The sequence below is a fragment of the Siniperca chuatsi genome, linkage group LG15 (assembly GCF_020085105.1).
Source record: "Siniperca chuatsi isolate FFG_IHB_CAS linkage group LG15, ASM2008510v1, whole genome shotgun sequence".
NCBI lineage: Eukaryota > Metazoa > Chordata > Actinopteri > Centrarchiformes > Sinipercidae > Siniperca > Siniperca chuatsi.
Genome location: NC_058056.1, coordinates 11687856 through 11711928, shown reverse-complemented (window position 1 = coordinate 11711928; position 24073 = coordinate 11687856). Strand labels below are relative to the sequence as shown.

General features: G+C 40.3%; 1 protein-coding gene across 1 annotated transcript in view; it reads right to left on the bottom strand.

Moving 5' to 3' along the window:
• Positions 1-20708, bottom strand: part of LOC122888991 (palmitoyltransferase ZDHHC14-like) — a 46423-nt gene extending 25715 nt beyond the window's left edge. Inside the window, 3 exon segments of the mRNA XM_044223954.1 lie at positions 3491-3651; positions 19086-19380; positions 20203-20708. Of these exon segments, the coding sequence (XP_044079889.1) occupies positions 3491-3651; positions 19086-19380; positions 20203-20341 (595 nt within the window). The 5' untranslated portion in view covers positions 20342-20708.
• Between the last annotated feature and the right edge of the window lie 3365 nt (positions 20709-24073).

The following is a 24073-nucleotide window of genomic DNA, read 5'->3' as shown; positions in this document are numbered from 1 at the left end:
AATGTGTATGTATGACAGTTAAGTAAATGGAGTGAACAAGTGCTGTACATCAAATTGCAAATACAAAAGGCAGCAACTGAGCACATGGGAAACAAAGACTGAAGTGTCAGAGAGCCATTACATTATGGCATACAGACGTGAAAAAGTTGCCCATGCTCACTAAGCCCGTCAGCTGCTTTCTTATTATCAGCATCTGCAAAGTTACATAAGGACATATTGGTTAAAAAAAGAAGTTGTGAATAAAAATGGACGAGAGCTGTCTCAGTCAGACGAGAAAGAAAATGCTAGGATTGCTAGGAGCCCTGTTGTAAGTAAGAGAGGAGGAGGCTAGGAAGAGAAATGAGAAGCACTTACAAGAGCAGGCATGTGCAAACACATATACACAAATAAAATAAAAGTGTTACCATGGGCAGCTAAAGCAGATATTATGAACTATTTTGCAACTTTAACATGCATTTTAATCAAATTCAAAACAAATGGGTATGAGAGATAATGTAGGGGAAAAAAGAGTGAAGAAGAGAGACATAGAAAGAGACAGGCATAAGTGTTTTCTCCTAAAAGACATTGTGAGGCTGGTTGGTGTTGGGGCTTGGGATGACGTCGGATGATCAGGCTAAGAGCTAACAGATGTGCTTCTAATGTCTTGCATGTCAAGCTGCCACGCCATGGGAAGAACCAAACAGCACAGGTCTGGACAAAGGAACCAGATAAAGAAGGAGGAGGATGAAGGGTATCTGAATAGAAAGACAGTAGAGACACTACATTACAAAGACGGATAGAGACTGAGAGAAAGTCAGACAAGACAGTAAAAAAGAGCAGCAACTCTATGAATAAAATGCATTTTAGCAGTTCTATCTTTTTACTAGCTGTGGGAAAAGGCAGTGACCTTTACCTCTGAGTAGCTTAAATCTGACAAGTATTTGTGTGTGTGTGTGTGTGTGTGTATAAAATGCTGATGCTATTACAAGCCAGGTTCTTTCAAATGGAAGATAATGGGACCCATAATGGCATCAACACTAAAGCAGTCTATTAGTCTACTGGCAGCCATGGGATTGGATGGGAATGTTGCAGGGAAAGACTACAGAGACCTGCGGGCATCGCAACTACAAGTTATTCTACAATTAAAACAAGCTTAATCTAATTAGTCTCAACATTCATCTAAACATTTTCTTGGAAGTGAAAATTAAGGTGAACATTCCCAAAATGTTGTGGCCATAAAATTACACTAAAGTCAAAGTGGAACAAGGGAGTTGCAATCCAAAACTTGATGGATGATTACAAGGTTCAGTTTGGCTAATCATTTTAATGTCAACTTCAACCACTTCCAAATGGTTTAGATACCTTTGTACTTATTGAACATCTGTCTGAATACATGTGTTAGTGATGCCCTGGATTAAAGCTGTGTCGAGTCCCTGCAAACCCACATGTCAGCACTTAAGCTGATGAGAAAAATGTTATGATAACCGATAGGAATGACTACAAAGCTACAAAAATAAGAACCACGTTGTAAAAAAAACAACAGAATTTTCCCTTAGGAAAAGCTTAATCCGTTCTATCATTTCACCACCTGTGCACACACAGATTCAGCTACAGGCAACCAACAACAACATGACAACAATCATTTCTCTGTGAACCAGAGATTCCAGTTCAGAAACAGCCAATTGCTACGCTTGGAAATGCACAGCACAAAAACCAAATGGGATGAAATGATGGTAGAGAGGGGGGCAGTGTGGTATTTGGGTCAACATTGTTCATATTTTCAGCCTTTAATTTGTTTATCCTCTGACAAAATGCTTGCCAATATAACATGGTACTTTTGCACAGTGCTGCTTCAAACCACTGCTTCAAGCTCTCTGTACTTTACCTCCCCTTCAAAAGCTTTTAAGTCTCCTAATGAGATTAATTAAGCCAGACCAGAGTTTGTTTAATGATGCCCCAGTGGCCTGAAGCACAGAAAGGACCATCGCTGGGAAAAATAAGCTTTACATCCCAAATAAAAAGGACCAAAACTTTTTTTTTTTTTTAAAGAGGGTTTAAAAAGTTAAACCTTTGAGTAAAGTGTTGATAATCCATTTAGCTACATGGCAGCAGGACACTTTTGGAGACTTGCAATTCAATCCTGCAACTTACTGGCGAGTAACTAAACTGACATCGTTTCCAGTGTAAATTTCTGTCTAAAGTGCCCTTGATTGTCTCCCAACCTCCTCTGAAAGAGGCCTTATGTGGCTGACTACACTCTTAGACAAACGTTTAGCAACTTCTATCATGGGTGATGGTTGCATTTATGTAGTGGTCTCATGCTATTTCTGAACAGGTCAAATATTTTTTTACTACTTTCATATTGCCTTTTTCAAGATTTGTTTTGATTAATTAAGTTAGCAATTACTACTTCAATAGCTCTAAGTTAAAATAAAAAACATCAAAACAATTTATGAATACTTGTGAACTTACCATTAACTCTGATGCTGAATCTAACACATGTCCATTATCTATGAGATATCTCAAATATAGTGTAAATTGGAGAGAAAAGGAAGCCTTACATGGCTATTTGTCAACTTCTGGTTCTCAAATTTTGGCTTGCCAGGCAGTTACTATTTATAAATTGTATAGATAATAAAACAATCAGCAACATCTGGGGCTGCATCCAGATACTGCATTTTTTGCATTAATGCATTTAATTTAAAATGAATCCTTGATTTCTCTACATGTGAACAGTGAGGCAGCTATGAATCTCTTGAACAGACTGAATCCACATCACAAACTGTAGTCTCAGGTGTTTCTGACTCATGGCAAGCTATAGTCAGTGATGCTGGTAATTCAGTTACACCATATCAAGTGGTTCCTAATATACCAACAGTTTTACCTTTCACATCACAAATTAGATTCAGAAGTTATCCAGATTAAATTTATGAGTCAGGTAATACATCAGATGGAGGCCCTTGGAGAAGATGGAGTGAAATAAACAGATCATAAACAGATCAAAGGCCATTTTGCCAACGCAGCACCAATACTTCACCTCAGCCTAAATGCAGAGTGCCAGTAAAGTCAGTGGATTCCTATTTCTCTGGCTACACAGACAAACTCCATCACCAGCCAGATACTCTGGCACTTTGTATAGGGGGCTGTAAAGGCACTCACTTGCTCCCCTGGATCAGTACCATGCAGAGAGGCTTACTGAGAGAAAAATACAGTATCTAAAATAGAGGTTACCATAAGCCCAGACAAGGAGGAACAGAAAGGAATGAATGGATGTATTATAACAAGAAATACAAAAAAAGATGCCTCTTTGACATATAAAATAAAGGAAAAACTGAATATGGTTTAATGATGGGAGAAACATAGGTGATCAGAGAATGTATACAGGGACACAATGAGAAAAAAAGACGAGGGGAAAAACAAAAATGCAAATACAGAGAAAGAAAAAGTTCAGTAATGGGTTTTCATATCAATATTTCATACTTAAAATAATTTAATTAGAGTTTAGCCTTACCTATTTGCCTCTCCAGGTCAGCTGCCTCATCTGGGGTGGCCCTGGGCAGCACACCTGGGTCACTAAAGCTCGTTCTCAGGAGAGTCCCCAGTACAAATAGAAACAGCACACCTCCTATGACTGGGATAACTGGGGTCAAATGCGCCGCCAGGAATGGACAACTGATAGGAGAAGAAGAGATGGAGAGAAAAAGATAAATATGCAGCAAACAAACAAGCAACACATGGTTCTGTCCGGCTGTTGATGCTTAGCTGAGCAGTTAAAACCTGAAAGTTCAAATCGTCAGAGTCTTGGGGATCACTGGACAAACATCAGCTGATGGACTGAGGGGCAGCTGTCTATCTGCTCAAATACAAACTGCCCTTCTTAATGTAAACATTAATGCACAACAAAAAGCCTGTGCACCACACTGGATGCCAGTTGAGACAAGTAATGAGGTTTAGGAAGTAGTAATACCTGCGACTTGTTGCTTAATGAACAGTAAGTGGATATAACCCCTTAACAGACAAACAGGCACACGCATAAGGGTCAGTCCCCTGTGTTGTAATCTGTTCTAATGAGACAATTTAGCATAATCCCATTAAATGTACAACTGTGCAGGTGGTTATTACAGTAATCACATTTAGTCCCAAAGGGGTGGGGCACTGGCTGCCACATCCCATTTCGTGTGTTAGTCTCTGGCCTATTGGATTGGGTTTGGGGTCAGCAAGGAGGTGCCATTCCAGACAAGGGAAACTAAATGAACACGTAGTAACCATATGTTTTGAAGGATGGTGTTGAGGTATGCAAAATAGTAATGCAAGCTGAGACACGGTTCACAATAATATTAGTGTTTATATAAAGGTTTTCATTAGAATACATTTCAGAGCAAAGAAAATCTGAATACTTTACATTGGACCATCACCACCATGTGATTAGTATATTCTATGCACTCATTACTGACTCTTACAGGGGAAGCACCATTTGTTGCAAGGAGGATACATTTCATTGAATGAACGAAAAAGGTGCAGAGGTGGAGCTGGTTGGGAGGATAAATATTACCGCCATTCATTAAGAGCATTACACTGCACTCCATTATTGACTGTTATTTTAAAACCAATGCAGAGAAACAATGACTATAGATCATAAAACACACTGAGGATGCTTAAAGTGACAGTCGGTGATGGCTATAACAAGGAAACAGTGGTCAATCATTGTGGTTACACTGTTCAACCACATTGTTTTTCAAATACATAATTTACAGAAATGTTAAACCATATACCCCTTCTTTAACATTCTTTAATAACATGATAGGTCGCTGATGGACATTATATCACTATCACACCATCCCTCTAGCCTTCAGATGGTAACACTTTGGGAGGGCAGTTACATCCGCTGATCTATGCCAACACCAGTTATTGTGATAAACCTAGCCAAACTATATTTAGGCTTGCCATGTTGGGTTCCAACAATAATAGCGGATGGGGAGGATGTAAATATGGACCTGGAGCATTTACTTAAGATTTGCTGATCTGTTCTAATTGGGGTTCTAGGATCATCTGCACATGCTTCCTGCTTTAATCTGAACTGCTGGAAATGAATGCCCTTCAGCCAGGGGGAAAAGGTCAGCCAACATATGACGCTTTAGCAAAGAACACAAAAACTTAGGAATGTGTAAGGGCACTTTTGAAAGTGTGCAAGTTTCTAATTCAAGTGGCTGGCATTATTCCAGGTGCTTTAAAGATACACCCGTAAGCTGAGTGAGCCAGTTGACTATATTTTTAAAATGACCAAATCTGAATCAGACGCATACAATACTCTGTTTTGTATGCGTCTTTTATGCTGTTTTGAAGATCATTTAAACTGTGACAAACACACTCTACAACTCATGCCATTACCCCATCTGAGTGGACACTGGCCAGTCCTGCTGTTCCTCTACATCTGGAGCGTGACAGAACTAAGCAGAAAACACTGGGTTGTCTGGGACATCAGCAGGGGGCTGCAGGCAGGACAATACAGTGCAGCACAAACATTCCTCCAGTTAAAAACTTGCCTGGTGTTCCCAAGGTCATTTTACTGGACACTGACTGTGTCAACGTATAACATACACAACTTATGTTAGACACTTGCCAACAGGGCATCCATTTTACAGCCCTCTTCCCCAGCCTAAATCTTCTGAACTGGGCCAGGTGGAGACACATCATCCAGCACTGTGACCTGAGATTGTAATCTAATATAGGGCATATTCCCATCTCTGGCTGAGGCAGTGCTGCAGACCATCTTTCTTCTTATGATCTTCCAAATCTGGCTGTCACTGTTTAAATAAAAAGCAGCTCTGTTGCTTCTGACTATCAAAATACTTTGACTGCAAACATTGTATGTACCAGTTGCATGTATCTGTTGGGCAGCTATTTGTCTCCAAATTCATACCACACTGCATACTACACAGCAGACATGATTATACAACCAAGTAAGTATTGGCCTATATTATCTCATGTTACAGTAATGTTTTAGTAATGTAGGTTACATAAACTAGAAAAAATAGGGGTCTTCAACAGACCCCTAAAGCCATGCATTACTGAAAACACGTTTTAAGTAGAAGAAGGTGTATTTGGCTTCTAATCCTTGTTCACTGCAGGCATTTCCCTCCACCTTGATTCTTGCACTTGACCACAGTATTAAAAATGTCTCTTTTTGTCACCTTGTGTTCTTCAAACATTACCAAATACTATTCATCTAGACAACAGAAGTGTGCATCACATCGCACAATTATCACTTTATGATGACAGGCTTTACATTTACTTTAGCCACTTCCAACAGATCTGTAGCTGTCAATATTGTCTTCATGTGTATTGTAAAGTGCAACAGTTGTGGTAACTGTGAGATATACTTTGCGAAGAGCTGGTAAAAACAAAATGACCTTCTTGCTCTACTGCCAAAGGGGGAGCAAAACATATGTTTTCAGAAAGACAAGTTTGCTTCAACTGCCAGAAAGGAAACAAATAACAAAAGAATGCCAGCAGATTTCTGAACATTTAGGCAGTGCTGAGAGGACAATTCCTTAAGAAATGCTGAAAAGAGATGACTACTCAAGTCATGCAGGGAATGAGCTCAGTTTTGTGTTTCCTGTCTGGAGGGTAAGTGCATGAAAAATGTAACATCGTCATCACATGCCAAACACAACCCACCCTGCTGTTAGCTATTAATTAAACCCAAATAGCCACATTAAAGCCTGTAGGATTTTCTCTCTCTTTTTTTCTTTTTTTTTATTATAAATATTGTTGATTTTTTGTTAGAGCAAAGTTCCTGCTGGCCAAAATATCTGGGACAAAAATCTCGGGAAAAAACTGACATTAACCAATCTACGTCTATAGCACAGGCATGTTTTTCTATCTCAATGCAAATAATTATTACTTTTCTCATTGTTGTATTTATCCAAAAAAAAAATGAGAGCGGTGACAGCTGAGTAGCCATTTTGATTCATTTTACAAATTCACAAAACATTATTAATAATGAATAACATTAAAAATGGTACAGAGGGAAACTTTGGTGGAGCTTTACTTGGCTGCAACAAGTCCCCCCCCCCAAAAAAAATGCTGGTTGTTGCCCTTTCTAACAACCACTGTGTACAAGTCCGCAGATTAACACTGGTATTTGAAAGCACTGGGAGGGTATATTCTGCAGCTTGCTGCCATCTGTCTACATCTGCCCCCGAAAAGCAGAACATTTCAAAGTCTGATGTCATTACCAGACATCTTTTCATCTACCCATTCAATCACATCACATAATGAACCCACCAATTAGTGGTGCTAATGGGAAATCACTACAGGTGTAAAAAGCTTGGCAGACCTTGAGTGAGGGTGCTACATCTGTAACAATTAACCCAAAGCCAAAACCTAAATGGTTTTGAAGTAATCAATGTGAAAGTCAAGCTCCCCACTGAAATGTCAAATATTCGCAAAGGTCATTTAGAGCTACAAATCCACAGAATCGTGTGAATGCACTGCATGTTCTCTATTTCTGTAGGCTAGCTACAGATAAGCTACACTTAATTTGACAGTTCATGCACTATTACCTTATACCGTATTATTATCATCAACCGGTAAACCCACTTTGTACTTATACCCACTTGGTACTTAATTTATTTTCTGACCTATATTATAGTGTATTATGTTTTTTGCTTAGTACTTCTATTCCTGTGTGCACTGACGTGATAGTGAGCTGCTGTAACAAAAGACTTTCCCCTCGGGGATCAATAAAGTATTTCTGATTCTGATAGAACATGCACATTTGTGCTCTCTTCCATGAAAACATTATTATATTTCAAAACTTGTCATCTGGCAAGTGGTGATGGAGATGGCTGAGAGAACAGCAGAAACCACTGCCTCCGTCCTCAGAAGCTGTGTCTCAATGTGTTGGACATCGGGAACATAATGAAAAGGCAGTCATGTGTGATAGAAAGTGACAGCTCGTTAGAAACGGACAGAGATTAAACACTGAAGCCATTAGAGAGGGAGGATAGATGTGACATTGAACCTGCCTCTACTATAGACATGGATCAATAGAGATACGTGGACGAGCTGCAGGTAGGCATCATCTTGCCTGGTTTAAGATCCCCCTGAAGACAATGTCCCTGAAATCAATTTTTATCAGTCACTGAACATTAGCAGTAAAGAAAATAAGCAATTTCAGTAACCCTCTTTTCTTTTGAAGGACTGTAAAGAGTGGATATCGACAAGGAACTGGACATTTCCAATGTTACAGCTTCATTCCCCTTTTAGTTTGATATAAAATCTTATATTTAACTGGGACTTTGGGGGCTTTGTTGCCATGGAGACGGACAGTATCCAATGTCAGACATGGTAAATTTCAGAAGGGAATGTGGTTACCCTGGAAACAGCCACATGAGTGAGCTGAAGCCTCCAAGGACGAAAAAAAAGAAACAAAGACATTCAACAAGACAGCATGCAAGACACATTCATTACAATCATTTTAAATGTCTCAACAAACCATTTGGTTGATGAGGACGAATGGATTGTTGGATTTGATCCATAAATAGTGCCAAGACGGACGTCGTCACTGGGTGCTGACCACAAAAGAAATCTGATTTGAGAACTAAGGTGGTGGGGGGTGTCTTTATATGTTCTATTTGGTTTTGGCATAGTTTTACATTTTCTTAGTTTTCAGTCTCCAGGACAGTGAATATGTAGGCTGGGACTAGTACTCTATTCTCAACAAATACTGTGTATTAAGCCTAAACACAGTTACTGTATATGGCAAACATAAGTAGGTGTCAACCCTGCTCATCTGGCCTGAAGTTGGAAAATAATTTATTTTCCTTCCTGCTCATTCATCACAGAGAAAAGCCTAAAACAACAAATCACTAAGTCAAATATAAACTATGGATGACTGTAGAGACTAGGTCTAACACTTAATAAAGTAACAAAACAGAAATTTAGGCTTTTCAGACTAGCACACCATACCCTAAGCAGCCAATGTACAGATTACAATACAGAAAACTCTAGGCGGGCATCATTGGGTACAGTGGGATCATCTAAAACAAAGCTAACCAAACATTCAAAATAGAAAATATCAAAAATAAACTAATCTTGGAATGATTGTCAAAACTCTTACAAAACTCACTGAAATCCCTGGAGGCTAACAAAAATAGCCTTGTTGGTCAATCGAAGCAATCAAAGCTGAAGCTGTGTACAACTATATATGGTTCGGAACAAGTCAAGTGTACAAACATTGACTGTAAAAGCCAAGGTCTGAGATGACTGCTCTTTGACAGCTTGTACTGATAATTACTCACCAAAAAGGTACCCATTTATTAAACTGTACAGTGTGACTGTCTAAGTCTGTGTGAATTATTGACTGCTGAAGGCAGTGCAATAAAACTATGATAGCTAATTCCTAGGGCAAACACCATGATGATATATGGTTAACACATTTGCAGGAGATATTAGTGCATGTCACTGTAAAGCAAAGAGTAGCATAATGCAAAATGAGTAATGACTTTAATCAGGGGATGGCTACAAGCATTCCGATAGCAATAAGCAGCAGTGTGACACATTTCGTTGACATAAGGGAAACCTAATGTTTGCTTTGTATTTAAATAAGGAATGCTCATTGCTTCATTTTTTTTGTTCCACTGGAGGGATGTCGCCACTGGAGTGCAGAAGCAAAATGGAAAATACACATCCCTACTTGGTACCGACACACTTGAGCCTGATGCACAGAAAGGTTACCAGATTAGATTATGTAATACACTACTGGTTTTGGTTTCCAATCCCATGGCCACATCAAAGCATTTGAGGGACCATGGTTGGCACAGTCTTCTTACCTGAGACTTAATCTGTTTAAACAGCTACCTTGAAATGTCTTTTGGGCAATCAAAGGAGATCACAATTTATAGGTACCCTGTGGCGTTTTCATTCTATATTTATTCCTCCTTAGGCATACTGTGTGTTTCTAGTTTCATGATTGTCATAGATTTCAATGCAAAATGTAAATAATAGACTTTCAATAATAAATTACCTTGTTTTACAGGTATATTACATACAAAAAAAGACTTGGTAATTAAGTCTATAAGAGAATATCCCCATTAAGATAAAGTGCAACATCAGGTCTTCTGGCCTTTCTCAGTTCAGCCTTTGAGGGACACATGTACACTCCAAATATTAGTCATGACAGTCTTTAGCTTTTCCCTTGTCCCTTTTTAGAAACTTTAGAAATGTTTTTACTTTATCTTTTAGAGTTCCTTAACTTTTTTAGTACATTGTGTTCCTTCCTTTACAATTTGAGGTCTCCAAGACTAACCTCGGTTTCGAAGTAGCGACAGATTATTGAAGTCACTACTACTACTAATACTACTACTACTAAGCCTCAGTAGTGTTTCCTGAAATGTGTCAGCTGTTGTGTGCTTGACCCTGTATTATTCAGTCACATACACAGACAGCTTTTACTGTCCTAAACATTTTTACTGTCTTACTCACATGAACAAGAGTTTATGTTCCATGTCACCATTTGTTTGATGTGGCTAAGCTTTGACCAAATCTATCAAATAGGCCTAGCCTTTTGTCTCTCTAATAGCTAATTTAAAGCAATATATCTGTTTCAAAATTAAGAAAAAAGTAACCCAACCAATCCCAATCCATGCACAATCCAATAAAAACAATATACAAACTTTACTCTCTTTGCCTACAACAACCAGACAAACAAAGCACTTAAAACTTGCTATTTGAATAAACTAAAAGCCAAGGATCACAAAGACAGTTTAGAGATGCTTATTTAGACTCAGGGTGCATACCTCTCAGCTAAAGCCAACTTAAACATTAAGCTTCACTCCGAGCAGGAAGCATTGCAATTCTCAAATAGGAAATGGAGGAGGCACAGTAAAAGTCAATCAATGTTAAGTATGAGAGCAATCGCATACCAATCTAAATAAGCGTCAGGTGTCTTATGTTCAAGTCTCTTGCTTATTTAGATTTCTTACTAAACAAGCACAGGAAGGAAATGAGTCTTGTCAAAATACTATTTGACTTAATTAAAATATCAGCCAAAGAAGAATTTTTTTTTTTAAATAAAGGCAGAAAAAAAAGGCAGAAAAGGACAGACATTTTAATTACACAAATATGTCCTAAAGGAGATATGTTTCATCACACAACTCTGTTCTTTTATCATGGCAATCAGACCAAAGAATATAATTTGAACTGAACATAAAATCGGCTAGTGCCATTACTCTGGTAAATTCTGGTATTCAGGGCTCGACAGTGCGAGCGTTTCACTTGCATTTGTGACTATATATGTGCGAACCATAAAATGTATTTAGGAGCACGTGTGCGAATAAAAAGTATTACAAAATTCAGCCCAAGCGACGGCGAAGAGGAGATGGACGAGGAAGGCTTTTGTTTGTAAATATCTCCTCGTATCCCTTTATTAAGGAAAAACACATTGTTTGATTAATTCTCACTGAGCTCCTAAAGTCCTTTATGTGCTCCTAATGTGCTCCTAAATTGAAAAATTTAGGAGCACATGTGCTCCTTGGGAAAAAAGTTACCATCAAGCCCTGGTATTATATTTCAGCTTTTTCAGAAAAATGTCCTCTGTGCAATAGTGGGACATGTTCATTATGTCTACAGAATACCAAAATAATCTTTCTACCTCAATAGGGTCTCCCAAGGTTTCCTACTCATTTGCCTCCCAAAGGGTGCGGTAATCTCAACAACAGTCCAATCCAGATTACCGTTATCACATTTCCCACTAAATCCTCTTATGATGCCAACCAGTTTTTCAAAACTCAGCTGGGAGTTAAGCTTGGGAGACTTTCATCTCCACTTGATGTAACCATGTGAAGCTCGCTTCAGTCAGCACTGTTCACTGGCTGTCCTTTCAGTGTCACCTGAGATAAACTGCACCCGCATTTCTTCTTCAGCCACACAGCTTTGAAGGCAATCAATATCCTGTGATGTGCAAAAAAAACCTGTCAAACATAGATCATCCATCCCCCAACACACACAGTATCTGGGCCTGCAATTCTCCTCAATACTTGCTTGAGAAGAGATATAGTTTACCCAGAGATAGTACTCAGCAGTGATGCAGTAACAAATACATGAATGTGTTTTAAATGTGCTTAACGTTGTGTTAAAAATGCATTTGAAGCACTTGGCTTTGTGGCCTCTCACTCTAAAGTCTCATTACTCATCTGGGCTACATGGAAACAAGGCTTTGTCAGCTGTGCCCTTTATTACATTTTGATTGCTTTTGATGGCAGGCAAGGGCAGAACATGAACCTCCTCTTAGCTGTAGGCCCTGTCATTTGTCATTGAAACAACTGAACATGACATGGTTTTGCAAATGGTTACATTTTTTCCCAGACTACTTCATGGAACCATGATTTCCTGCCACCTTTCAGACAGATGTCACTAGTGCACGGCACAGCCTCCAAGGACTACAGTGGTATGTAAGCATTTGAGAACCCTCCATATCTGTTAGGATAACCTTCCAACATGTGCCATGCACTCAATTACCCCTGGCACAGGGAGTGGATGTGCTAGCACAGGAAAGCTGTGTGACAAACAGAGGGTGCTGGGTCGATTAGAGGCTTGGAGCTAGTCAGAGAGAGGAATCACACTACAAAAAGCAAACAGCTTGACATGATTCCTGGTTTCAATGGGCCTAGGTGACAGATCTGCCTCTTCATTCTACAACAAAACAGACAGCGGAAATAAAGTCTCTGACAGAATGTCCTGCAAGGAATTGAAGTCACATCCAAAACATATTCACTTTTAAAATGACCTAGATCTGGCTAGCTGATATTTATACATCATTAGACAGTGAAGTATGACATGTCCATTGTCCTCATTTACCCACCTAAAAAAGGAGTATATGAGCATTTTGTTCTTTTATGTTGTGCTTATGTGTGAAAACTTCTATTTCTTCTATTCAATTACGTGTAAGTCAGTGAGACTAAATCAGGAATGGCCCACTATTCGAAATTCTTATTTGACAACTTGGCCTGAGAGGAATGCTTTTCTCTTCTTGGTAAACCATGTCTGCCATGGGTGTGACTGTTCAAACTATGTGGACAAAGACTATTTCACAATAGTTTGCCTTATGACACTCCAAAAGTTGACTTCGCCCTAGCATGCAGCAAATGCATTTACAATTTTTCTGGAGTACTGTGCAGAAATAACATCATATAAGAAAGACAGAGTCACCATTTCACTGTTTTCTTTGCATTAAATTTGTAACAACAGGACAGCCAAAAGATGGCATGCTTACTGGGGGGTCTTGAGAGCTGCTTCACTCATTCTCTGAGTGAAGCAGAAATACAATGCCTCGGGTAATCAAAAAATATGGTTTTCTTTACCAAAAGCATCTGAGCTGCTAGGATTACCTGCTGATACCTGAAGATAATTTATCTTCTGTGTTGATTAAAAAGAGCTGGAGAGATTAAGACCTTTAGTGTATGTTAATGTCTATAACAGACCATAGTGTGTAGAAAATGTCTTTCTGGACCAACTGAGCCATTGGACATTATGACACTGTTCTGTGATGTCTCCCACTCCAGTCTTAGTGTTCTGTAGCCTTCTTAGTGTTCAAGTCTGTCTGTATGTGGTTTTCTTTCTTAATGTTTCCTCTTTTTTGCCTTGCCTGCAAAAAAAAAAAAATCTTTTCTGCCCGAATTGTTTTTTGTATGTTTTTCTATTTTCCTTTGTGTGTTCTGTTTTTACCATTTTAGATGCAAAAACAAAACAATAATAAAACTCAATGACTATCCTCATAACCACCCTTTACCTTGTCTCCCTTATTTCACAGCAAAGCTTAATCACCATCAAAAACTGCTGAGCTTTTAGGCAATCCTAATCGCATACTTAAAAGAGGTTTATGAAGGGGGTATAGTGCGCTGGCCAAAAAAGCACACATTCAAGCAACCTCTGTCTATCTGTCAAAATAATGACTATTACGAATGCAGATAGGGATTAGGCAGTGGCAAAATGGGTGTGACCAGAGAACAAGAACCAAACTACCCAATACTCATAAAAGAGGCTACACTTATAAAACAACTACATAGTAATACACTAGTAACACGTAATACACTGTTTAAGCAGATTACTCATCAGGCATTCTTAGAGATTTCTATGTTACGTGAATGCAAGTTTGCATGTTGTTCTATTGAAAGTGGGAACATGTCTGTCTTGTTTAGTCTTGCCATCTGATGGCATTCATGACAGGTCCCCTGTAGCTAACCACCTGCCAAAGTGGCTCAAATTTTTCTGAATTTCTGTCAATCCCCAAAAAACAGGTTAGACAACTTCCCATAAATCAGTTTTGTCAATTATTCTGTCCAAAAATGGCTGACTTTGCTTTTCACAACTTTAGATGCAACTGCCATTTTTTTGTAATTGTGCAATAAACTGCTGCAATAATTAAAAACAACCAGCAAGCAGAGAAAATGGTGATTGTTTAAAGAACTTGACACAAAGAGTAAACATTATCTCCAATTGGTTTAGAGCAGAAAGTTTTATTTTGGTAGGTAAATGTGACTGGTTTCTGAGCATTCTTGTTTTACTGTGTACAGAGCACAACAAGAATGCTGAATTAAGCCTGTCAGGCAGCACACACTCCCAGGCAGTGTGCTTCTCCCAACAAGCACCATAAATAAAATGGTTACAGGTTTTACTGAAGGACATAAATTAGATGAGACTAAACATGCAGGACACTAAATCAAAGCCTAACCCACTGCTGCATCACTGAAACGGGCTGTAGTCTAACTATGCCTATATCAAGTAGATGTGCTGCTGTCTGCCCTTAGACTCCTCTGAGTCCATTGCCCCCCCCCCCAACCTTCCTGGGAGAGTCCTACTCACCCCTAAACTGGCTCCCAGGCTAACGGCCCTCTCCAGACTGACGACTCCCCCTCCTGCAACCTCTGCTGTGTGCCTGACTGCTGACCAGGCGATGAAATTCCACTCAAACAAGGCTGCAGGCCCTGATGGCGTTTGCCCCAGAGTGCTAAAAGCCTGTGCCCCCCAGCTATGTGGAGTCCTTCAACACGTCTTCAACCTGAGCCTGAGTCTTCAAAGGGTCCCTTTTCTGTGGAAGATATCTTGCCTCATTCCTGTGCCGAAGACGCCGCGTCGAAGTGGCTCCAAGGACTACAGACCAGTGGCACTGACCTCCAACATAATGAAGACCCTGGAGAGACTGGTGCTGGAACAGCTGCGGCCCATGGTCAGACCCCTCCTGGACCCCCTTCAGTTCGCCTACCAGCCACAGCTGGGAGTTGAGGACGTCGTCATCTTCCTGCTGAACCACATCTACACCCACCTGGACAAGCCGGCAAGCACGGTGAGGATCATGTTTTTTGACCTCTCCAGTGCTTTCAAAACCATCCGGCCAGCCCTGCTGGGAGAGAAGCTGGCAGCGATGCAGGTGGATGCCCCCTTTGTGTCGTGGATTGTTGACCATTTATCGACAATTATTCATTTTGTCGATAAAATGCCTTTTATAATTTCTGTGAGCCCAAGTTGGCTTCTACAGCTTTCTTGTTTTAACCAAAAATCAGTCCAGAACCCAAAGATATTCAGTTTACTATCACATATGACAAAGAAAATAAGCAAATCCTCACATTTGAGAGGCTGTTTGGCTTCTTTGCTTAATAATAATAATTATTCATTTTCTGTTCATCGACTAATCAATTAAACGATCAAGGGGCGGCTGTGGCTCAGAAGGTAGAGCGGGTCGTCATCTAACCACAAGGTTGGCGGCTCGGTCCCTGCCTCCTCCTGTCCATATCAAAATCATCAGTGTGTGAGTGTGTGAATGACAGGCAATTTGGAAAGTGCTTTGGATAAATTGGATTTTATTTCAGCACTATAAAGATCCTTCGATAATCAACACCAACACACATGTTGCCACTGTTCACTGCTTAGTGTCACAGACCAGTCCTGATGACTAGAATATTACATCTTATGGTTTTGTCCACCTCAAATATTTCTAAATCTCTCTGCCCAAAACTGTGGTTCTTGAGATCAATTTTCACATCAAACAAAACAGCCTAACAGAACATCACTTAAAAACATCTGCCTGCGTGAACTTTTATGACACATAAGGGAGAGAAGGCAACATGTGCAACAACAGCACACATGAACATCTGGGGGGGGGCAGCAACAGAATAATAAACAGACCAAAGTCTGCTGGTCACTAACAGGGTTTATTATACATGGCTGAGCACCCCTCAGACAGACAAAGAAAAACAAGCAAAAAGAAATATGGAGATGTAGAAAGATCTCGGGTAAGTGTTCTGAGCATATCTCCATTCCTAAACACTTGCCATCTGTTGACTCTTCCTGGACTCCACAAATCAGAACATCATATTTAAATAGATATGGACCAGGTGTCATCATACCACAGTCTAATTTAAAATACCATAATAGGATACAGTGGCAATTCAAAAGTAAAAAGAAGCCATTACAAACTGAATGAGGAGCGGTTCTCCACTATGCTGACAAATGGCGAGTGGGTTTAATGACAACAGAAGGCAATGTGCAGGTCTGCTGACTATCGCCCTGTCTGATAAATGTCTTCTTTCAGCTGAGGGGAGTAAGGTGGGGGGAGACAGTGAGAGAGGAGAGCCAGGAGGACTCGGTCAGCCTGGGGGCATGGCCAGTTGAACAGGGAGTACAGTGCTAAGCTGAAAAGTGGCTTTGTGGTTGCTTAGTGTTCCTGAAAAATGTCCCCTGTAGTCACAACAAACAGAGGACAGTACACTGGGCCCAGCTCCATTGACTGGCCACAGTGTAGGAAATGACGCTATCTGAGGTATCATCAGGAAGCATCTGGCATCCTCCATGTGGGTGCTGGGTAACATACAGGTTCAAATGGACACTGCAATACGTTTCACTCCCATTTCAGTAATTTTATAAACTGTTCCATAGTAAAGAGGGTTGGAGGTTTTAGCCTGCAATGCCCTCTCTCCAGCAGTCTGCCCTTTTGTCATGGGTTATGTCTGTATCTCTGCTGAGGTGACAATGTATTGAAAGATGAAGTGGTCCAGAGGTCACTGCTGATAGATGTGTAGCATTGCGTCTGTGAAGGACTTCACACACAGGGCATATAAAAAAAAAACAACAACAAAAAAACAGTTTGGAATAGGACATAAAATACAATGAGGTATGAATCCACCTAAAGCAGTTTGTCTGTGTATTTTATTTATGAAATTGAACCTCAAATACCCTTTTAGCCTAATATTAGAGCTGAAATGAACAGTTATTACAATTTTGAAATTAACTTATTAATCGTTTGGTCTATAAAATGTCAGAATATAGTGTAAAATGTCCATTACAACTTCCAAGAGCCCAAAGTGACATCTTTAAATCTCTTGTTTTGTCAGACCAACAGTCCAACAAATATGGAATTTACAAGGTTATAAAGTGAAAATACTCACATTGGAGAAGCTGAAACCGGAGAATGTTTCTTATTTTTTGAAGTGTGATGCTAAACTCGCAATGTTTCTTCTAGACTGGTAAGTCAATGTTAGCTGTTGCTAACATTGGCTATTTAGCGATGGCTTATAAAGGTAGCTAAATGTACAAGGTTACTGATGGTGTTATGTTTGCTAAGTTAGCTGTTTGTTGAAAGAAAGACCTATTGGAGGGACTGTGCATTTCCTTGTTTCTTACGTTAGGGGTGGACCCCCCAACTTTCTGGTGATATGCTGCCCCCAGTTTGTTTGGAGTATGAATTCAACAGGTGGCCAATTCTTACATATAGGTCCTTTAAGCATGGACTATCTTTACAGTCCAGATACTGAACATCAGCCATCAACCACGGTACATATTTTGCCTATTAAGCTTTCTCAGGCTCTGAAGTACTTTAGCCTGATAAAGACTGTCCAAATGAGCAACAAATCTCATGATGGAGCAGGATTTGTATTCCGTATAGATGGGGTTTCTGAGATGATAGATGACAGAGTGATTACTCTGGAATAATGAGGAGAGACACAATGCACTCTCTCTCATGGTACACTCCAATGCTCAGGTCAGTGCCTGTGTCTACATGCTATATCACGCACTTCAGTCACAGTGGGCCAATTTAGGACATCCGGGATGACGTGAAGATGAAGGCCTGTTTGAGACAGTGTACAGTGTAAGAAGTACATTCTGTCTGTTGATTACAGGTTGTTCTACCAGTGGGAGAAAGACAGAGGGCTCCTTTGAGGATAGTGAGGCTGTGATTAAGGGGGTGCAAGGGGAACATAGGCATACTGACACTATAGTTTACTCCATAAGCCATGGGTAACATGTCACAAAGTCAAGATGTCAGGGACATTTGATAATTAGGGAAAATGCTAAACTGACCTATGGTTAGAGATATAGTTCTCTGGAAACTGATTTGAGACCAATAAGAAACAAAAAGTGTACGGTAACCCTCTACTAAGATACTAAGGTGTCATTATAAAAGGTCAGTTTACCACATAGTATACATAAAATCCCATTCCTGGACATCCAGGTCCACTACAGAACAGCAACCCTGCAACTGGTCAGGATTCAATATCTTGCTCAAGGACACTTCAGTTAAGTTAATGTTTGCCAACAGAAGTTTGAAAGTGAGCCCTCTAGCTGGAGGATGCTTTCTGACTGCAAGACCAGTATGCCAAAACAACAATGGTAAATCTGGAACAGGAGGCTGCCTGCCATTTTTTTAAGATGCATACATCATGCAAGTGCATGTAGAAGCCATAAAAAAATTAAGAGGAAATCCACACCTTTTCAACACAACCACAGAGCAGCTTCCATCAGCAACAGCCCCTGGCAAAATACACTGCCTCTACTATAGATACTTTATATATTATTATATTTTATCTTCTATACTTCCTAAAACAGAGAAGCCTCTACCTAATCCCAAACCAGTTTGTTCTGCCATCTGTGCCGTGAGCCTTGAGGAGATCATAGGAAATAAACCCAGTGATGCCAGTGACATAACTGACCTATATCTAAACTTTTTCTCTGACAGTTGAGCCCATGAAATCTAATCTCTAATCCACAATGTCAATGTAAATAGCAGATGGGAGCACAAAGAGACTGAACATACTTTCAACAATACTTACTCAAAGGTGAAGAAAAGTCCACAAGTGACTAGAATGAGGACAAGGGTGAGGTAGAAAACCCCTGTCTGCTTGGCCATCATAATCCTCCCATTGCAGTAAAATTTATTCCGACCTGGGAAGGACTCCCACTTTCTCTTCTTTGGGGTCCTTTTCTTGTAAGGGGTCTCCATTGGCGTGGAGCTGCGAGTGCTTATTTGGCTGTACTCGCACTCTCTCATGGACTCAGATACCCCGAGATGCATCAGTTGCTGATTAAAATCCCCACAGCAGAATAAATCCCGGTGCAGATGTGCCTCTGTGAAGAAAATAAACCAGTTCGGTTTAGCAGACAGGCTAAGATCACAACTTTTCAGACAAATGCCTGGAGTGAGTGTAGGTGGGAAAAAAAGTTTATTTAAAGTGCAAGACACACTTCCTGTTATGAATAATATCTAGCTAACGCTCACACTGCATTTATGTAACTTTTTAAATACACATCTAGACCCCAGTTAATTCGGTGAAGCTCCAAATAAAAGTCAATACAGCAAGTTTAGCTAATCTAACGTTAGCTAACTTGGCAAATAACTTCACTAACAGTTTACACATACCATAGCTTAGCGTTAATAGCGCCTTTGTTAGCAAGCAACCTGGTTAGCATTTTATAGCAACTGAATCTAAAGTGCCGCTAAGGCTAACACGGCTAGCAAGTTGGTGAAATGACTGGTAAGTTAATGTTAGCACGTTGGGCAACTTGTGCAATTAAAGGCTAGCTCCGTGGCCACTCACCTCACCCACATAACTACACGCTTTGACTTGACTATTTTACTTTGAACGCTCCCACTCAAGAGGAGCTAAATGAAGGTTTGAGTGTGCTCTTCGGCTGCGCTGTCAACCACATAACATTACAGACACCACGGCTTCACAGTCATCCCGTCTGGGTGTTTCTGCTCTGCCCGATGAAGCGACAGTTGAAGCGCTGCCTTACCAAAGGAAAGTAACGCTGGTCGTCGTGTTGGGGTGTTGTCACGTAGCTAACTCTTTCGTTATCCAGGTTTGTTACGAGCCGACGACAAAGCGAAGAACACCATTTTTTAGAAGTTTAAGGTAAAAAAAAAAAAAAAGAGTTTGAAATTGGCACCTCTTCGCCTTAGAAGAACTTCGTTTAAAAAGGGAAGGAGATCCAGTATAAGACCACACGACGGGGTGCTCTCAGAAAAGCTCCTGCATCCTGACTGGCCGTCGCTCAGGAAGACACTACGAGTCTTTGCGCACAACATGAACCAAGTAGGACCTTATAGCCATATGTCCAAGTGTTTCACAGCAACAATCGGCGAATAATCATCAGAAATCTTCACCATTCAGTCGCGTTATCGGGGAAAAAAAGTTGCAGCATTCCCCAAGAAGCGTGCAGGCAGGCCAGTCGGCAACCCTCCGTTCACATTGTGTCCCTATCCACACACAGTGCTGCCACCCCCGCAAACAACAAACATCAACATGGGAGCAGAGCAGAGCCTCCCAGCCTGCTCCTCCCCCTCCAACCGAGGCTGAAGTCACTACTGAGGAGGTGCAAAGGGAGGACGGGCTATTAAAGGGGTTCCCAAACCGTGGTCCTGGGGCCTCCAGGCGTCCGTCAGGGGTTCCGTACTAGCAGGGGCGTGTCCAGGGAGGGGTCTGGGGTGACATGGGTTTACTGTAGTCAGAGCATCAACATCACTCATGAGTCCACACCTGCAAGTTAAAGAGACAGTTCACCCCAAAATCTAAAATACATATTGTTCACTCACACTTGTCGTGCTCAAAGCGCAAAAAAAAAAAAAAAATACATTTGAAAAACTCAACAGCATTGTCTGTTTCCAGAAATCATGACCCGGTTACTCAAGATAATCCACTGATATGTTATGAGCAGTTTCAGGTAGGGACTATTTTCTTTCTACTAGTAGTTCTTACATGAAACTGCTCAGGCTTTGAGCACCACAAGCCAAATGCCATATGGGCCCATTATATTAAAAAAAGCAGACATCTCTACGGCCGATATCTCTAAAACCCACCAACTCAAACCAATACAATCTAGATGGATAAAAAGCACTACAGGTAAGAGGAAAAATCTGTATTTTTGATTTTGGGGTGAACTGTCCCTTTAAGGAAGCTTTTTATTTCTGCATTTTATATCTTGATCATTATTATTTCAAAAAGGCTAAACTAAGGCCAGCTGCTTGCTCTGGTAGCTGACATTTGTAAAACTGAAAAGTTAGAAATTGGAATAAATTATACTTTAACAGCCTGCTGCTAAAACAGGGGTTAAAGGGTAAGACTGGTAATATTCTATATTTTTCTTACTGTCAAGAAATCCCATGAAAAGACCAAAACCAACAATGAACTGACCCTACTAACAAGTATTGGCTGAGTAGCCAAAGCCTGATAAAGCATATTCTTCTGTGCCGTAGAGCTACATTGTTGTCAAAAAACTATTACAAACACATGAATGAGCCAGACCATTGCACCAGGTAAAATGTTCCTTTATTAGCATGAATATGGGCACTGTCGTTTATTTCAAGTCAATCCCAAAACACTGTCTTGGTACAGTAAATACTCACTAGCAGAAACTAGCAGAAAATAATCCCCGACAAATACAAGGTACAAGGTTATTTATCATTATACAACACAAGGTTGTACAATGAAATTAAGTTAGTAGTCCCTTTATGCTACACACATACAATATATATATATATATATATATATATATATATATATATATATATATATATATATCCTACAGTTATTTACATATATACTGTACATACAGGTATAGGCTACACCCAGGAAATAATTCAGTGCATTTTTTAAATTTGTGTCTGGTCTGGTTGATCTGACTGGGTGGATCGTCACAAGGTCCGCTGCTCTTTAATGCAAACCCCAGCTTTCTTTTCCGATGAATGGGTAATGCATGATAACAGATAAAGGGTTCTGGGTTCCCAGAAATGATACTGCCACTTTATTGCCCTGTTCTCAGCTGCAAAAAACACTTCTTCAGTAACTCCCTGGAATACAGCCGCAAAAGGAAGCATAATTATTGAATGAATCAACATGATTCAGAAAGATGATAAAATGAGAGACTGACAAAACAAGCATCATCATTGACAGTAAATCATCCAATAAATGAGGGCATTATTTGTTATATTAACTTTGTTTCTATTGAAAACAGACATGCCCTACAGTTCTCTGGTGACGCAATTTCCTGTTCAGCCTGTATTAGTATCCTACAGATGATTGCATCATCAGCCTACATTTCCTTTGTCATCTGTCGTCCTCTTAACACCTACACACGCACAAGCACCCACACACGCACGCACACACACACACACCTCCTCATCTTAGCTCTAAAGTCACCCGAGCGGTTTAGCTCGTTCACTCCCACAGCCGTACAATTATCCACTTTCTCTGAAAAGAAGTCTGGCTGCATTTCAATCAAACACCATGCAGAGAGGAGAACATTTATTCTCACTGCACTTTTAATGTTCTGCCAATGCATTTGTTGTATGAAAGTAGGATTTAATGTATTCATTGAGCTTACTTATCAGATCAGCCATGAAACATCATCACCCATCTGACACAAATACACACACACACATACAAAACTATATTACTTAATACACAGAGTTGGCTGACGATAAAGCATTTCTAAGGAAGTGGTCATGTACAGTACTGTTAAGTTGTCCCCGTTAAAGCTTGTGTCATGCATCCGCAAACTGACTGAGAGCATGATTGGCTGGGCTGCTGGGCATGTGGAGCTGTCAAGTGGCACATGTTTTGCTTAATCTGTTGGAAAGCTGTGGATGTTTTCAGTGGTTGGTAATGATCTGTAAGCCCCCCCACCCAGACTAATTCCTTAACTGTGGGGCTTGTTAAGCAATGTGATGACATATGACTGAAGCTGTGTTTGTGTTGGGAAATGGTGGACATGATTAGGCCTTTGAGTCCGAATCCAATAACAACACGGACCCGAATCTCATCCTGCCAAGACCTCATCCAGGCAATATTGTTTCATTTAGAAAGCTGGACAGGATGAAAGAACACATCAAAGCCTCATTAAGAGTCCAATATACTCTCTATAGCCACAATTATTGAATGCGGCCTGACTTTGTAACGCAAACACACAGTTCACACCACCCGCCACCACACATATATTGTAACACATCCCTGGAAAGGTCAGAGCAATCCCTTTTGTTTTAACCCAATACTCATTCATCTACCTACGTTAGCAGTGAGAGGCAGCAGGGCAGGGTACCTAGGCCAGCTGTAGCCAATGACGGGCCTGGCTTCCTCTCAGCCACCACATCCATCCTTTCAGAGCTCGATGACTCAGCTTCTCAGAGGCACAGGAGTGTGGGAGGTTTTCTCCTGCGGTTGGCTGCCTACGTGAAACGCATCCTCCATCGCCAGAAAAGTACAGCAACCCACTTTCCATCCAAACTCGAAATGACAGGCTGAAATTGAAAACACTCAGAGGTATGTAAGGCTAAGCCTCTGTTTATAATGTGCAGGTGCATACATGTAACAACAACAAAGCTACAGTTGAGATGCCATGACATGACCAAAAGCATACGAATCATTTCTGTCGCCACAGAAGCATGCATTAGTTAAAAGTCAATCGAGCTGTTAACCACCTTTCAGGCATGCTGTAATTAGTTTTAAGGTGTCAGTAAGATTTTAATAAGATGAAGATGAGTGATTGTACCTCTCTGCAGCCAAGCAACCCAGCTAATAATCATTCATTGAAACCCAACCCGTTTATTGTCTGTGTTGTCAGCCTCAGAAATGCTATTATTAAAGGCAGCTTAAAATAGGACTTGATATTATGCCCACATTTCCCCTGGCAAAGGAAAGACGTCAAATTCCAACTAGAGAGGAAGTAACAATTCTGGGAAGAACAAACTAAGGACTCTATTCGAAGACAAAATAAACAGAAAGTAGGAGAATAATGAAGAGTAATGCTGTCAGACTCAGTATGA